Source organism: Sinohyriopsis cumingii, unplaced genomic scaffold, assembly GCF_028554795.1.
Source record: "Sinohyriopsis cumingii isolate HCF-2022 unplaced genomic scaffold, ASM2855479v2 utg004525l, whole genome shotgun sequence".
Taxonomy (NCBI): Eukaryota; Metazoa; Mollusca; class Bivalvia; order Unionida; family Unionidae; genus Sinohyriopsis; species Sinohyriopsis cumingii.
The window spans coordinates 5,654-24,532 of NW_028316770.1; the positions used below are offsets into that span (position 1 = coordinate 5,654).

Here is an 18,879-nt window from a genome sequence, read left to right on the forward strand (position 1 = left end):
CTAAGATTTTTTATGAATGAGAGATTACAAACTGGGCGGTAGTTCTTTAAATCGTTATGGTCGGGTGTTGGTTTCTTCAGCAGAGGCTTTACAATGGCAGTTTTGAAATATGATGGGAATTTCCCGGATGAGAGGGAGCTATTAATAACATCAGTTAGTGAAGGCAATACTGGATCTAAGCACTCAAGCAGCAGTGATGTTGGAATTCGATCAGGTTCACACGACTTTGGTGCACTCTTCATCACGATTGTACGTACTAAATCCATAGAGACAGGTTCAAATGCTGATATTGGTTGCCGCTGAAATTCTCTATCCCACTGTATGGTGACGACGAATCAACTGCAATTGTGTTGTCAAGCTTATCTCTAATGGTTTGTACTTTGTCACCGAAGAAATTTGCAAACAAGAGCCCTTTGAAGCTTGGACTTTCCATGATCTTAGTACTGTAGTGGGCTGATTTCGCTGCATAGACAATGGTTTTGACGTTGTTCTTAGCGGCTTCATAGATTTGCTTAGGAATAGTGAGTCTGGTGGAAAGCCAAAACCTCTCACTGCTATATCACGGAGAAAACTTTTGAATAGATACTCTGCACTTGGTGGCTGGGGCATGTTTGTCGCGCAATGAACGCAGGCAGTTATCGAGTTGTTCTGCTGTAGGAGGTATGCAAGTTGGTAAGTTTGCTTGCATGTCATGCATTAGTTTGGTTCTATTTATCATTCGGAGCTTTCTTTTAGTAGCAAATAAAGGTGAAGGGTTAGGGAGTGATATGTCAAGATGGCATATAATGCAGAGGTGATCTGATGCAAGTTCGTGAGATACGGGGAACGCACAATATTATCATCAGGTGAATGAAAATAGAGTCCTGTGGATAAAAGCAACACTTTATTCATTAATCATTGATTATAATGAAAAGCAAATTTTGAAAATAATATTTAAAAAATATAGAATAAAAAAGAATATAATATTTGAAAAGTACTTATCTTTCATTTTCGAACAGAGGTAAAATTGCCAGAAAATGTGTTGACTCGTATAATATATAGATCATCAAAATGTTCAATGTAGCATTGAATATTTGTGGGCAACGCCTTTTTCTATTTTTTGTTGGAAGGTAACTTTATCTTAAGGTGAAATCAATACCTTGAATTTGAAATGAAACTCTCATATTCGCAAGCCAAGGTTCCGATATGACAACCATATCTACACCTTGGCGGATCGAAGAGATATTTTAGTGCTTTGTCCTAGCGATAACTATTGGATTTCATGAGTTGCCTCCCTTAGTAGGTAATGCCATCTAAACAAGCGGAACATTGTACATCACAAAAGGATACTTTGTAAGATTAACATCGAAAGTATGACTACGTACCATAGGGAAGCCATTACATATTTATTTCAGTGAAAGGTATTTCTGCAAACACGGACCGACAGTTGTAAATTCCTTATTTATCAGTCCATTCAAGTTTTCCTTGTCGATCATGTAGAAACAGTGTTCAATATTTTACCAAATTAATTTTGATTGGAGGCGGTGGCTTGTCGCCGCATCCAGTGAAATTCTCAGACCCGAAGCACATTGATATCTGTTCGATACTCCAAAGTGTAGATAGGGTTATCATATCGGAACCTTGGCTAGCGAAGATGGGAAACTCTGGTCTCATTTAAAGTTTTTTTAAGGTTCTTTTTCTGTATTGTCTATTTGTATTGTATCTGGTATTAAATGATTCTTTTGTGGTAGCTCTCTGAACTATTGTATTATGGAGTTGTACCTTTCACCCATACTGATATTTCAAAATAACTACCACTGATAGCTTGCTTGATTACAAGATTTGATTTCTTTGTTACCTTGTCATGAGTCCCACAATTATCAGCTAGAAACAAAATATTAGTTCTTTGGTACATATCGTCTAGTAACTCCGCTTTGTCGACCAGGACCACATTTTCGTCTTATCCAAGTTGTTGGAGTTTAACATTTGTACCTCTGGACGGGCACATTTGTACCTCTGCGAACATATAAAACGCTACAGCTTTCCATTTTTATCATCAAGTTTTACAGAAGAAAAATCTCACAGACTTCCATCTACCTGAGAAGCAGATAAAGTGATTCAAAAACTCTCTTATTTTATACTTACTGGAAATGCCCGCATTCAATCATCGCATTAGAAACAGTTTCCTCAGGATCAAATTTCCTAGTTGAATTAAACGAAAAACTAATTGTCATAAGCCAAAATTAATTGATAATTGTTTAAAAACATGCTTACTCTAGCAGAATTAGCCATCAGCATGTATTGTATACTGAATACTGAATTTGAAAGCACACCCGCCAGTTTGATTTTCTATCTAAAAAAAGATATTAAACATTTTATTTCGGGCTGTGAATAATATCATTTCCGAAATCAGTGTTAATGCAGGGATTTATTCATATATCACATGATGTTGACGACGATAGGAAATCTCCACATTGTTCAATTTACTAGAGTTAAGGGTGAAGTGGTCTGTATCCGGATATCTGGGATGATACGTCTGTAGGAACAATAGATATATAATATACACTAATGAACGATAGATATAAACACTCAGTCATTAGACACACACACACACACACACACACACATATAACGTTTACATTTTGGGTATTTATTCAATTATTCATTTAAATATTATTCATACACTCTGTCGAGAAAATTAGACATATATTTATTTCTTATCAATCCACATATTACAATAATAATCTGTTGACGTGTCACAGAGAAAACTAAAATGGAGGCTACAAAATATTGCTTGGAAATGCTGTATTGATATGCAATAATACAGTCATTGGTATTCTTGAAAGATTGGTTCTGTGTTTTCAAACGGGTTTCGTTTAATTCTCAAAGTATCATTTTCTGTTATTTAGACGCGGTTTTCCAAGTAAACTAAACTCCATAAACTAATTGGAAGAGGATTATTTTATATTTGGAAACACACACACACACACACACACACACAGACACGCATGTGAAAATTATTATTTTATATTTGGAAACACACACACACAGACACACATACAAAAGTAACATGCATTATTTTATAATTGGTATATGCTTTAAGATTAGTAACTTAGAACTCAGATTTCTAGCCCAGTGTTTGACTAAATATACGGATCACAATGTCATAATATTTGTTGATATTTAAAAATCAAGGTCTGTGCTTGCAAATTAACTGCAGTGTAAAAATTATTAAAATCCGTCTTGAAAATTATTGCTCATGTAAGACAGGTACGTCTAATTAAATTAACTGTAAATATTTGTATAAGTGCCTATCTATAAAGATTGTCAGAAGAAAATTTAGGCGATGATGGTATTTGCAAAATGCATTCCTAAATAATTATTTGCGAACCCTTTAACGCCCAAATTGGTTGTTTGCAAACTGTTAGTACCTCATTTGTGCAAAGCTGTAACAATTTCATTGCAAACTGTGATTTTTGAAAACATTATATTCTGAATATACAAATATAACTATAAGGTTATATAGGTGTAAGTATATATGAATATAAGTATATATAAATATAAGTATATTTGTAAAGGTGAATATATGCAATATTAGGTAGTTTCAAATGACAAAATTTGGTTTGTATGCTAATGAGAAGGTATCATTTTTGTTGGTTTTAACAGTACGTTTAACACATTAAATTCTTTATCATGTCGGGAAAAAGGGAGCTACAAGCCTTTCCAATGGACACAAAGTGAAGCTTTAGCCGTAACACCAATTGCTATAGAAAAATAAGTACATATGCATGAACTCGAATCAACCAATCTAAATGTGAAAATGAAAACAAAAAGTATTGTTCTCCTTTGTACTAATACGGATCACTGTCAAAGTAATGCAACACATTCGTATGAAAAACCTGATCACTGTCAAAGCAATGCAATGCATTCGTATCCTAAGTTTGCTCATTGTCAATATCAATGATATCTATACGTATATAAAACCTGATCACTGTCTAAGCAATGCATTGCATTCGTATGAAAAACATGATCACTGTCAAAGCAATGCAATACATTCGTATGAAAAACCTGATCACTGTCAAAGCAATGACAGTGATCCTAAGTTAGCTCACTTTCAATATAAATACCTGCGTATGAAAAAGCTTATCCCTGTCATTGCAATATAATGCCTACGTATGAAAAACCTGATCACTGTCATTTCAATATAATGCATACGTATGAAACGTCTGAGCACTGTCAATGTAATATATTCCGATGATAAGTCTGCAACAGTAGTAGAAGATGTAGATAAAACATTTTCAAAGAAAGCATGCAATATCAATAAAAGAAAAAGTATTAGTTGAAACAAAAAACTCTAATTCAGGCCCATTTTCATAATCCGTATTCCATACGGTAGTGGACATTACTAACAAAGAATAGTTGTATACACTTGTACGATTCCAATGTTACAGTAATGAACTATTATTCTCTATGGACCACATGGTCCACTGAACACAATGGACACGTTTTATTCAGAGTTTCATAACAATCTGTACAGTAATAGGCATTGCATTGGTCACCGGAACATTTCACCAGACCAACGTCTTGAAATCCCCCCTCAGCTGTCTCACAGCTTAGGCATATTTTGTCTTTTCGTGAAAGACATCTTGCAAGACATGGGATTTTTAATGACAGCCACGTCATCAGCTGTAGTTGCTCACTGACACATTTTTCCTTATAAGATGAGTTGATCTTTTGGCGCAAGAATTTCCGAACACTGATTCGCTCGTGTCGAATTAATTTGTGGAGATATTGAGTTCGTGCTTCTTCCTGTCTTGGATAGTAGTAAGCAGTGATTTTTCTGCGAGCTCGTAATGCACATTCTTTCATGAGAACGAAGAGAACGGCTACAAGATAAAGGACTATGTAGACGGGAATGTTCGATGAGTCTGGCATGGAGGGGTCCGGCAGACAATCTGTCAAATTCAGTTCACCAATATAGCTCTCATTGATGTTTAATTCCTGAATGAGTTCTCGATAAAAATTGGCAACAAATCCAGTTCCATCGACGTTAAGCTGAAATTCGGAACTGCCCTTGTACTGAATATTGACGTTCCCGTGCCGTTTCAAAAGATCAAGGATATAGTAGAGAAGATAGTCAAACAAGAGCACACTAAGACACAGCAAGAAATGCATACCAATCTGAGCCAGGCCAAATCTGCCGTGACCTATTTCCACTAATGTGATACGCCAAGAACTGGTATCAATGTACAACTTTTTCTCCTTTTTCTTCAGTGGCAATACACAACTCAATCCACAATCTTTTCTTTCTTGATCCAGATCCTTGAAACGTTTGGTAATGTATATGTTGTCATAGGAATCACGTGCCAGATAATTTCGTACATACCAAAAGGATTGCAGAAATAAAAGAATCAATGTCAGGGATAGAACTTTCTCCAGGATTTTTATAAAGTGAAGAAAAGCACCAGTTTTAGCTTCTAATTCTTCCTTCACCTCTTTTTGAATGCTTTCTGCGGATCGACTTGAATTAACATCGGCATTACAATCCATGGTTGTGGACAGGTTAACGGTGAAATAATTGACCACACCGTTCAAGGCTTGTTCAGTTGTGTTTATTGCCTTCCTTAGCTCATCATCTGAAAGTGTTAGGAATCTACAATTATCTTTGATTGCGTCCATTACTTTCTGGCATATCTGTTCGCATGGGTCCGGGACCTCTGCCGGTAGCAGGCGAGTGACAGATCTATAGGAAAAGTAGTTAAGTGAACTGTCATTATGTTACGTGTGCTTAAACACTATGACTATCTATCATTTGAGCAAGCGTCACATCTAATATGTACTTGATTCACTGAAAGTGTAATATTTCCATACACTCGCAAAATCAAACTTTAGAACACAATTTTTAAATATAATCGTTACCTTATTTTGAATGTTACATAATAACTCATGCACGTCTACTCATTAGTTAAGTTCTAAAACTGGTGTACAGTTTGTTAACAATGACATGTATATGACTGAAACTATTATATTGATCTTCTAATATGAAACGCTCTTGCAGAGACCGATCCGTAAATTAAACTCGGTTAATAAATTGTATTTAAACCAGGTAATAATTCGTAACATTTAAACCACGAAAGTGAACTAAAAGCGAGAAATTTATTCATGCCAATTAGCTAATATGTTATTAATAAATCGGCTGTGGAACAAAATTGCTCAGAAAGAAATAAACGAATAAAATTAGCAAATAACCAAGCTTTCTTCATATATTTAAAAAAATATCACTATTACCAGCATATAGAACTATGACCATTAAAATTGTAGGGTAATATAACCATTGACAGTGTATAACAATATGACCAATTTCCATTATATGCACTTAGTTATATGATTCATTTCCAGTACATATTAAAATGACCATAGACAGTGTTTAGTAATATGACCATTGGCAGTGTTTAGCAATATGACCATTGACAGTGTATAGCAATATGATCGTTGACAGAGTATAGTAATATAACCATTGACAGCGCATAGCAATATGACCATTGACAGTGTATAACAATATGACCATTGATATTATGTAGTAATATGACCATTGATAGTGAATAGTAATATTACCATTGCACGTGTATGATTATATGACCATTGACAGTGTATAGTAATATTACTGTTACACGTGTATAATGATATGACATTTGACAGTGTATATCAATATGACCATTGACAGTGCATATCAATATGACCATTGACAGTGTATAGTAATGTGATCATTTATCAGTTATAACAATTTTATCACCAAAAGACAGAGAAGGGCAAGACAATATAGTATGCATATTCAGTCTGACTGCCAGAAGACTGGACTTGAACAATGCAGAAACACTTTTACCTTTAAGTGTCACTAACGAATTATTGATATACTCCTTTTATGTAATATGTTAAATACAAATACCAACATGCCTAGGTACAAATATCAATGTGCCCATATAAAATTAGTATACCCAGATAGAGATAATATACCCAGATACAAGTAACATCATAATCAGTTAAAACTAGTGCATACAAATAACACTATTCCCAATTCCAAATAAAACGATAAGTTATGTCAGTTCCAAATAGCATGCTAAGTTATAAATAACATAAAATGCCCAGTTACAATAGTATACCCAGTCCCAAACTGCATTATGCCCAGTTCAAGTAACAGAATACCTAGTTTCATGTTACAGTATGCCTATATGCAAGCAGCATCGTGCCCAGTTACAAAAAACATCATGCTCAGATACAGATAGTATATCCAGTTGCAAATACCATCATGCCCAGAGAAAACACATCATGACCAGAGAAATAACTTCATGCCTGGATACCAAGTGCATACTCTGTAACAGATGACATCATGCCAAGGTACAGAGAACACCATTCCCAAAACAAATATAATGCACAGTTGCAAATAAAATCATGCTCGGTCACAAAAGTATGGCCAGTTACAAACAACATGATGCCCAGATACGAATATCATGCCCAGTTACTAAAAACATCCTGCCCAGTTTCACATAGTATGCCGAGTTAGAAGTAACATCATGCACATATATAAATAATAGTATGCCCCGTTATAACTTGTATCTTGCCCACATGCAAATAGCATGCTAAATTTCAAACAACATTATGTACAGATGCATATGACATCAAACTCAGATGGAAATAGCAAGCCCACATAGAGATATCATGCCCAGTTACAAATGGCATCATGTCCAGATCAAAATACATACCGATTTACAAAAAGCATTATGCCCAGTTCGCATAAATTTGACACTTACGATATCTTTAGAGTTTTGACGCATTCTTGTTTGCACTCATCAAAAGCTGATATATTTGGAAAACAGTTCTGAAATTGGATAACTTTAAATTCATATTGGTATCATCTAAATAGTCATTACTGTCTAATGCTAAGATCGCCAGAGAAAGAGCCATACGAAAATTAATCCAATGGAAACGTGTAGCGTTATCTTGCTTGCCAGCTTTATCGATAAAGTAGATCTGAATTGTATACACTTAGGCAAACTCCAAATTTTTAAGTATTAAACAAAAATCACTACCATAATTACCATTACTTCCACCATCACCATTGAAAAAGGTAGTAGTAGTAGTAATTGTAGTAGTAAATATAGGTTAAACTAAAAATCAAACACGTATTTAAGTAATGTTTTCAAAATTTGAATCATCCACCTGCCATGCACCGAGAAAGAGTTTTGTTCTGCCAACATTTAGAATTTGCTTTCCCCTCTTTTGTTTCTTTTTTTTTTTGTGGAAAATATCAGATAAAGCGTTGTATTTATTATTAGTAATCGTTAGAAACGTTATGTTCCGAATGTTAATAATGTTAGAAACGTTTAAAGTTTTTCACTTTCATAATTGAGATAGCTGTAATTTGACTCGTGATTCTGAAGGTCAACATATATAATCTTATATCAGTATTCGTGAGATTTCTGTTATGGCGGAGATCTCGATTTGAATCAGTTTGGGTTTTAGAGGTGCTACATAACATGTGCAGACACTTACGCTTGGGACCAAATGTACAGTCACTTACAATTGGCACCAAACGAACAGACACTTACAGTTGGTACCAAATGAACAGGTACCTACAATTGGTATCAAAAGTACAGACACTTACATTTGGTACCAAATGAACAGACACTTACAGTTGGTATAAAATGTATTGAACGATAGTACTATCGTGTGAAGTTCACTTTTCCAACTTATATTTTGTTTACCGTCTTCAAAAATGTCTTTCACTAATCTGTCGAAATTGCTAACAGTTAATAAAAAAGATATGTAAAGTCGAGCTCTCGATCACCCAGGAGACTGAAAATAATAATCTCACCTCTTTAAAGGAATCCACAGTATTTTGTATTTTTATAATTTCCTCATCCATTTTCGTCAGACTCGTGTTGACGGGTAAAATCCCTTTACCCATCTCATACTGTAACTGTCTGAGGACATTTTTCTGCCTGTCAATGTATTCTGCAGCTTGTACCAATGGCTTTTTCAGTTGCCCCTGAAGGTCTCGTGTCTGATTTAGGGCAAGATCTGCAATACAGGACATACTTATTGCCACCTCCTCCATGTTGTTTTTGATGTTTTGAACAGTATGAGACAGCATAAAGCCAAATATAATGGACAAGATGACCGCACGTACCTTCCCTGTGAAAAAATTTGGAACTACGAGTGCAACAACACAGCGGAAAAGCATGGACAAGGCTAGACCGACTGATATTAAAACTGTTACAATGGCAAATGTGATACCAGCTTCCAAATCGGAATACCCAAATGAATACCTCAGGACAAGAAATATCAGTCCACCCAGGAAAACCCCAGTTATCGCTCCAAATATTGCTTTTAGGGTTCTGTTTTGGTCTTTGTCAGTTAGGAATAGTTTTCTACCTGTCTGGGTCAGAATTTCTTTGCTCGAGGAGAATTTGCCAAGTAGTTCAGGTGGTTTGTGTCTTGTGTTTTCTTTTTTATTATCAACTGATGGAGTTTCTTCATTGCCATTTCTTTCATTTGATATATTCTTCCATCTTACCTGTGCTGGTACAAGAGGTCTTGGTGGAGGCCCCTTCCTGATATCTCCTGTACTTTCCTTCATTGTGATATCACTAGTTTGTCCTTTAGCACTCTCATGGACTACCAAGGTGTCACTTTGTGATGAATTTGCTGTGATTAGCTTTGAAGGCAAAGGTTCACATTGTTTCAAGGTCTTGGTTGGCTCAGAGTCAGTGCATTGGGTGACATGGGACCCAGGGAAAAATCCTACCTTTCCTGTCGACATGTTTTTACCCATATACCAACCATTATCATGTTTCTCTGTATTCATCAACAGATCACCTATCATGAGACTGATATATCCCTCTGCTTCACCTTTGTAATCAAAGTTAGCTTTACACTGGGCCATCTGAACTGAATTCGTCCTTGTTAACTTCTACGAAGATAATAGAAAGCTCCAGTTAATAAAACTTGGATCCCGTTTGAATTGATGTCACAAGTTTTCTTTGAGATCAGATATAATTATACAATCCTTGGGTTTCTCTTATAATAATACCTGTCCGTAGACTCAGTTTCTTCGTATCAAAATTATTCAATACCTGAAAAGAGAAAAGATAAACTGAGCGAAAGTTTGAGATTTAGTGGTATAGACCTTCATTCTTGTGCGTGAGTCTGTCAACGTTTGCTATTTTCAACGTATCTGCTATAAATAATAATAATTCAGAAGGAAAATAGAAAAATACTTGAATGCATTCTTAAAGAGAACTGACAAACAGGATTTGACCATGTTTGACAAAGCATCCTGGCTCAAAGAACTCTCACGTTTGTACATATTTGATGATTCTCCAATAAATTAATCACTGTTTCTAAAATCAGAGCACAAAATAAATTACTTTTTACTAAAACGTAAAACGAATTGTTTTTTACTTATCTGCAAAATGCAATATCGTGTCAAGCTTGTTCAAAATCGATTTGAAATAAAATATGGACACTGTACTTAAAATATTCAAACCTTTAAATGAACTTTTACTCAAATTCGTCTCAAAAGAAATTTACCAAATTTAACAGACATCATCCAGACATGAAAGACTTTGAAAAATTTGTAAGTGGCGCAGATTTGCGTCAAATATGGCTACCATTACTACAAAACCATCTTGAGAATATTGTCGAATTTATGAGAAGGCATCCCGAATGAAGGTAATATTAGTCCGAACAAACGATATCTACCCGTTATCAAATATGGCCTCTGTTATGAAATATAAGAAATTCGCAAAATACGCTTCTCTGGGTTCAACTAAAGTTGGCGGAAAGCTTCTTACCCAGAAGTACTTTCAGAAAAATGATGCCGATCTGCTATAAAGTATGGCCACCATTTGTAGAAATAAAAAAATATTTAAACAACTTTATCTACAAAAATCGCATAACGGAATTTGACCTACGTTCACGGAACGCACCGTAGTATAGTGGTTTCTTACCTTTAATGTCTTTATTCTTCTAGGTAGAGGTGATTGGATTTAGTCCTTGTGCTGAAGTTTCATGGAACAAAGTTTTATCGAACAAAAGGATTCCTTGTTAACGTGAACTGAAAACATGAAACTATTTCTATACGGTTGCCTTTTATAGTCGCATCACATTAAACTAAACCACAAGAGACGTAATGTAGCCGAATCTGAATCCGAGTATATCATACTAAATATGGTTATGAGTGAATCATGCCAAATTCAGAGTCAGTCTGAATCATACCAAATCTGTATTTTGCGACTTAAAGCAATACACTCATCAGAATTTTACAAATAGTGGAGATTCGAGATCAGATTTGGTAGTCATTACTAACAATAGAAAATCCATAGAAAGACCTCAAAAAGAATGAAATACCGTAAAACCTTTTAAGTTTTTAAGGTAAAGTGCATCGCAAACGGAAGTTACCAACATATAGTCCCTCAGATGGGCATAAAACATTAGTAAAACATCAGTCTACAAGATATGAAGAAATAAAATCAATTATTTGAACGTTTATTGTGTTTATGTATGACGGAATACGGTACCGCTTTCAGTCCCTGATAGACGGAGAGTACACTGCAAACGGAAGTTATCACTATGGAACGTGACAAATGTTAAGAGGCCCGTTTCAAATGCATGACTTGGAAACAATGTTGTATGTTGTTCATTCCTTTTTACACATTATATACTTACTATTATATTGTTTATTATATGATGTGAATTTCGTATTGTTTATTTTGTATGGTTTTATATGATGTGTACTTTTAAAATATATTTATGTTTATTTCATTTGCTGTTATATGTTCTGCAAACGTCATTATGTGGTGTATGTTTTATTGTATGCTGTGAATTTAGTGCTACATCATATCTTTGTTTATGGAGCGTCTGCCTCGGAAGCGTGAGGTCGCGGGTTCGAAACCCGAACGATTCATTTCAAAGACTTATAAAAATGGTACCAACAGTTGCCTCGCTTGGCGCTCAGCATTATACGGTTTGCATTAGGACTGGTCAGCCTTGTCAGGATAATGTGACTGGGTGGGACATCATGCTACATGTCTGCGGCATGATGCCCCCCACCCCCAGTGCTAGACATCTCTATAAAATGCCACACTGCAGACATCGTTGCGATATGACTGAATTTTTTTAAAGCTACGTTAATTATCCAGATCAAACACATACACAGATTATATGCTGTTCATTTGTTTCGTTATGTTTTCTGTGCTGTGCATTTTGTCTTACGTTATGTCTTCTGTGCTGTGTATTTGGTCTTACATTAGGTCTTATATGCGTTTTAGAAGGCGTTTAAGAAAGCTTCAGAAGGAAATGGCAGAAAAGAAAATGTAGCGGAGAGAGCATAGGAAGAGAAAGAAAAAGAAGAGAAGGAAATGCAAATAAAAAGAGAGGAGAAAGAAATTAATATGAAAGGAGAAAGGAAATGAAAATGCACACACACACACACACACACAAACTGTGGGAGAACACTGGAATATAATCACGTCGAGCAAAATCACGACATTGTACGATTGGGTCACGCATGAATAGGCCAACACAACCATTGTTCTGGGCTACATGCTTACTATACATTGTATGTACGCGTCCAAAATATAAGACTACATTTAAACAAATAAAACGTGATAGCCAATATCATAAGCGATTTCTTATACAAGAAAAGGGACCATAAGAAGATGAAATCCTTTTCCTCATTTACTAAAAACATTCGTAATTCGTGCCAGGTTGTCAACTCGGTTAAACGATGATGGCAAACTTAAAATAGACACTGTTAAATCTGACAGCACTGTATTATGTCCAATTTGACTGACATAACTGACGTCTAAAAAAAATGCAAGTCATCTAACAAAGGAATATACTGTGTTAAACTCAACCGATGGAAAGAAACAGGGAAGGTGTGATTATTATGTACCACTACAACTGAAAGATATCCACTATCGTGAAAAAACACCATCTTGACAAGGTATCATTCCATGCGCCTATACTGATTCAAGCTTAGTACTCAAGTTCAGCGTGCACGTGACAGTAGTTCGTTGTGATCTGTTTATTGAGTAAATATATATACATCGTGAGAGTTTCATAGGACCAAAAATAGATAATGGGTAACGAAACTGGCAACAGGACATGCTGTATTCACTTCAGAATGTAATTCAATGACAGCTTAAATGACATAATTTCGTGACACATACATACATACACACATACAGACATACATACATACAGACAGACAGACAGACATTCAGACAGACATACAGACATACAGACAGACAGTCGTGCATGCATACTAATCTAATTATGTTACTAGATTTTCAAGTCTTATTTATATACAAAATCAATTTTTGCTCTAAAAATTCCATGCAAACAAATAAATTATATATAAAAGCACATGCAAATTTAAGATATACAGCTGTAACGATAAATACACACTTAGGAGACAGTTATACAAACAGAAAAAGTTAAATATACAAGAGAGTCAAGACTATGTACACATTCGGAAAACACTTGCAAATGGAATATATATATATATATATATATATATATATATATATATATATATATATATATATATATAACGCAGAGTAATTAGAAGCAATTAACCTAATTATATTAGCGAGAAAATCAATAGTACATTAAGAGGAGAAAAGACCAACATGCACATGACCTTTCAAATTTTAAAAAAATGAACTTTTATTTGATTTGCATTATTTGTATTCTGTCTGAAAAATGTAACAAGTATTGAAAGTGCACTACGGCGATATAGTTGGACTGACAACTATTTCATTGTAGCTACATGATAAATTAAAGACGATTTATGAAACAAATTGTAATATGGTAATAACATAGGTTCCCAGAACATGACCCCTAAGCGGTCGCTGTCAGATCTTCATGTATAACAGCATAGATCTGATTTTAGTCAAATTGATGAGAAGCGAGGAAATCTCAGCGGGGGTGGGGGTGGGGGTGATACAGGAGTGTAGCGGATTATCACCCGTGGCTTTCGACGCTGTGTGTCCGTCATGCGTTGTCCATCGTTTCTTGTGTGTCAGTCAAAATCTTTTATTTTCAACTTCTTCTGAAACATGAATTATGTCGTTATAATGGTCATGCTGTCGGGTAAAGCGTACAAACATTTTACGTTTCAAGCAAATTTGATAAAGAACATTCTGCCAATAAAAAAGTTGTTTGAAAAAATATTTAAACACATAATGCTGAACGGTCATCAAATAAATCCACTTTTGCTTATAGAAAAAAAACATATAAAAGAACTTGTCCAAAACCGTTCCACATAATTTTACAAAATTTACTTATTATTTTTTTTTTGAACAAGTGATGATCTGCCACACATATTGGCACAGTTACTAAAAATATTAACAACCCCTTAACCCCTTCTTCTAAAAATAAAAACGCTGAATAATGAAAGTTTACAAGTCTATTAAATTTTACAAATAATGCCAATCCTCCATCAACCAGCTGCTGTTACTCAAATTACAGAAGCATTAAAAATGTATTCGAAGAAACCAGTCTAAAGAATTTGACTGTTTCATCAAACGTTCCTGTATGAAGACCTATTCGGTTTATACAAATGACGTCAACTACGACCTTTGCTACTAAAAATAGAGCATATTTTAAATGACTTGTCAAAAGCTGCACAACACAACTTGATTTAATTTTACAGAAAGTATTTTGGTATGACGGACTTTTCAGGTTTTATATTTTCTTGAATTTGCTTTTTTTTGCTTTTTATTTTTACAAATGATGCCTATCAGATATTTCCACTGTAACTAAAAACCTTAAATAATTTTATCACATTTTAAAAAAGCAGTTAGTGCATGAAAAAGGCTTTTAAACTTTGTACTAATTATATATATAAAATCAAAATTTTGTCCCAAAAAATCAAATTTAAATTATTCTTTTTGTCTTCATCAATCGTCCTTTAGAATGTGACCATATTTGACATGAATTATTATATTGTAATAATTTATTGTTATATAAGACAATATATGTAAAATTTCTAATGATAATTTGTTAACCTTCTTGTTTTCGAATGAATGGAATTATTCTTGTTTTAAAATATATCTACGCTCGTATAATGCTTTATCGTGTTTGGTTTCCTTCTTTGAAATTGGTCGGCCAATTTACGATATATACATTAAAGAAGACAACTGGTTTTTGACATTTTGTATTTGAAAAGTTCCTTTGTATTTTATGAAGTCTCCTGCATTTTTGAAACATTATTTTCTGAATTTTCCTTCCGTGGTTATTACATCTATAAATATTCTACGATACAGCAAATATTTTTTAATTGGAAAGATGCAGTTGATTGCAATTTAAAATATCTAATATAATAGTTAATTGCAATTTAATAATAAATAATATAATAGTTCATTGAAATTTAATAATAATTAATATAATCCACACGTAGTTAATCACTGCTAGTGCATGGTACTAACCCTTAAAATGCCCGTAAACAAGAGTCCCTTGAAAGAACTGATGCTCTAATGCATTACAATAATTTCCAGGAATTAAAGATAAGACCAATCTTCATTTTAACGGACGAGTCTTGAAACATATTTGATATTCTTCAGCAACGTCAAGATTTTCAAATTAGCTGCTTTGGTGGACGTATTTGATGTCAATCACCATGTTCATTTACGACCAAGAATTCATTATACGAAGTCTTAAGGCGGAAACCCCATGCTGACTTTCCGTTTTGGAGGAGCAACGATAACATGATTTTCAAGATGGCCACAACATGGTAACCTTCTTGGGATCGACAACAGTTTCATGCACGACCAACAAGACCTCAGAGGAAGTTTTTCAGTGAAAACACCATGCTGAATAGTGGTCAGTTTTTAATGATGGCTACTGGCAGACATACTGAATGTGTGAATGGAACAATGAGGACCAACTTGACAGCACCAACAATTGTTTACTATAAACCCCATGTTGATGCAACTATCCATTCAGAAGGAGTAGTGATAGAAAAAATTCAAGATGGCCTCAGTTGTGACCATACTGAACATCAGCTCGACACCATTTTGCTTTTGGATTCAGGATACATCATGAGAAATCGATTGAAAATCCTATTGCGATATTACCTTCACATATGAGGATTAGGAAAATTGAAGAAGAAAAAAGGAAGGTCACTGTCATAGCCACAGAGGACATCACATTGGTACGATTTCATTTGGGACCAATAATACATCACAAGAAGTCATCTGGTGAAAAACCGTAGCGATAGCAATATTTTCAAAATGACCACTCTGGTGGCCATATTGGTTATCATATCAACAACACAGATGATGTGTATGACCATGTGTGTGTAGCTTGTGACTTACACCCTCATTGAACAGATGTACGTGATTGGACCAAATGAGGCTTTGAGGCTTGGACCAAAGAAATGGCCCATTATGCTGAAGAGATGTGATCCTCCATTCAAACGTCCAAGGAAAAATGTCATTTTTAAACCTGTGTTAGTGACAGTGCTAGAAAAACCCGTCACCGAGGACAACCACTGCCTTCATGACAATACAGTCATGGTTGAAATGAACCAAGGACTGGATTTGATCTTTGTGTACTCCGATGTGGTGGCGTACAACGTGATGAGACACACATCCATGTCGGTACTACGTGTCATTCCTTTCAAAGCAGAATCTGCCACGAACGCTGAAGAGGAAGGTGGAAACACCTATCACATTCACCGCGAATTTCTAAATCCTTATTATTTGTCCGTCAGTAAGTCATATTTTGACCCTGTCAACATTGCTATAAAAGGAGATCTGGGACAAAATATTCCATTCACCAAAGGGAAGGTCACGGTGAAGCTCCATTTTCGAGAAAAGATTCTCTAACGAATCGTAAGTTATGTATCCTGTGTACCGAGGGGTCGCTCGACAACGAGGACAAGGTTTAGGAGATATGCTGAAATCAGCCTTTCGTTAGGTGGCCCCAGTTTTGAAACCGATGGTGACACGAGGATTACACGCTTTGAAAGATGCCGCGTTAACGGAAGGGAAAAAAAATTCTCCAAATTATCATCATCGACAAACAAAACCCTAAAGAAGCATTCTTGAGAGCATGCATAAATGTTTTGCTGCAAACGGGCAAGGACATTTTGGACATTTTGAACCAAAGAGAGACACGTATAAATACCCTGGGCGCTGCCGAGTCAAGCATACCTACTTTCCTGACGCCACATCAAGGACAAGGCAGAAAGAGACGAAGAAGAAAACACACCTTCACAAAACTTCAAAGGATTTCATACTAATAAATCTAGAAAGACTAAGAAAAGAAGAACTGTCCGAGACGTAGACGATTTTGATTAGTAAATCATAGAGACAAAGAAATGACGCACCGAGTCTTCTGCCTGTTCCAAGTCGTAACTAGATCTGTTTGCCATGCCACCAACTATGATGACGATGCAAGAATCCCAATAGATCGAATTACATCCCGTCTCCTCATTGACAGATTCAGCACCCATCGAGTTTGAAATGAAAGGACAGCCTGAAGATTACATCGATCTGAATAACAGTTACTTGTACCTGAAAGTCAGAGTGATAAAAAAGACAATTCAAATCCAGAGGAAGAGGATAAAGTAGCCCCCGTCAACAATTTATTTCATGCATTCCTTGTTCGGCGAAGTGGATTTGTATTTGAATAACAAACTGGTCATCAACAGCATGGATACTTACCCTTACAGAGCGTACCTGGAGAAAAACAGAAACCATGAACACCCATCTGGATGCCTGCTTGCTATGAAAACCTGACACGACAATTTTAGACGATATAAATGCTCAAAATGAGGGATTTGTCGCCTGTAAAAAGAAATTCACACCATAGAACAGCAGTTTAGAACTGATGCGTCATTTACATTTGGATATATGGTTGCAAGAGAAGTATTTGCTGAACGGTGTGGATGTCTGCCTGAGACTGAATCGTAGCAGTACCGCTTTCCATTTGATAACTGATGATGCTACCAAATACAAAACCATTATCCAAGAAGTTCGACTCTACGTAAGACGAGTGGAAGTGTTACCTAAAGTGGGAAACGACATCAGTCACACTTTGAGCAGAACGACTCTCAAGTATCCGATACGACTCGTGGAAGTGAAAAATTTCACCATTCCCAATGGTCAGCGATCCATCATCGAAGATCATCTGTTCCAAGGACAGTTACCCAAACATTTAATCCTTGGCAACGTCGAGAATGAAGCCTTCAACGGAGTTGCCAATAAAAATCCTTTCAACTTTCAGCACTTTTATGTGTCCAAGATCGAAGTCAGTCGCGATGGCAAAACCTTATGTAACAGACCTTTGGAACTTAACTTTGCCCAGAATAAATGCTTGAGATCATTTCTGTCCCTGTACGAAGCTACCGAACAGTTAGAAACCAACACCAGTCACGGTATTACGTACAAAGATTACGCAATAGGCTATGCTTTGTGAGCTTTTGATTTCACTCCAGACCAAAGCAGCGATGAGGGACATTTCCGCCCTATCTGGGCAAATTCGTGTGGAACTTCAGTTTGCAACCGAGCTGTAGAAGACAGTGAAAGTCATCCTGATAATATCATAGAAATCAACAGTTTGAGAAAAGTCATTCTAGAAATTATGGAAGTTTGTAATCCTTCTGCGAATAGTGGAGAATATGTGGAAATGGCATGGAAGGATTTCATGGAAGCAGAACCTGAAGACAGAGAAGAAAATGACATAGTGATAAAGTCCAGATGTCCAGAACAAGAACAACATTTAGTCTCCTGTTTTGCCAAACATCTGGCAGAAAACATTACAGAACTGATCAAGAAAGATTGATATGGATGTCAAAATGATTATCCCAGTCAAATTCAACACGGACGA

At 35.6% G+C, this 18,879-nt stretch overlaps 1 protein-coding gene across 1 annotated transcript; it reads right to left on the reverse strand.

The window, feature by feature from the left end:
* Window positions 1-866: 866 nt before the first annotated feature.
* LOC149769143 (DC-STAMP domain-containing protein 2-like) lies at window positions 867-10,029 on the reverse strand. The gene is made up of 3 exons (XM_089949966.1): window positions 8,852-10,029; window positions 7,788-7,855; window positions 867-5,722 (listed from the first exon to the last, which is right to left on the reverse strand). Exons 1-3 carry the CDS (start codon window positions 9,920-9,922, stop codon window positions 4,441-4,443), a joined length of 2,421 nt encoding a protein of 806 aa, XP_089806092.1. The 5' UTR covers window positions 9,923-10,029; the 3' UTR covers window positions 867-4,440.
* Between the last annotated feature and the right edge of the window lie 8,850 nt (window positions 10,030-18,879).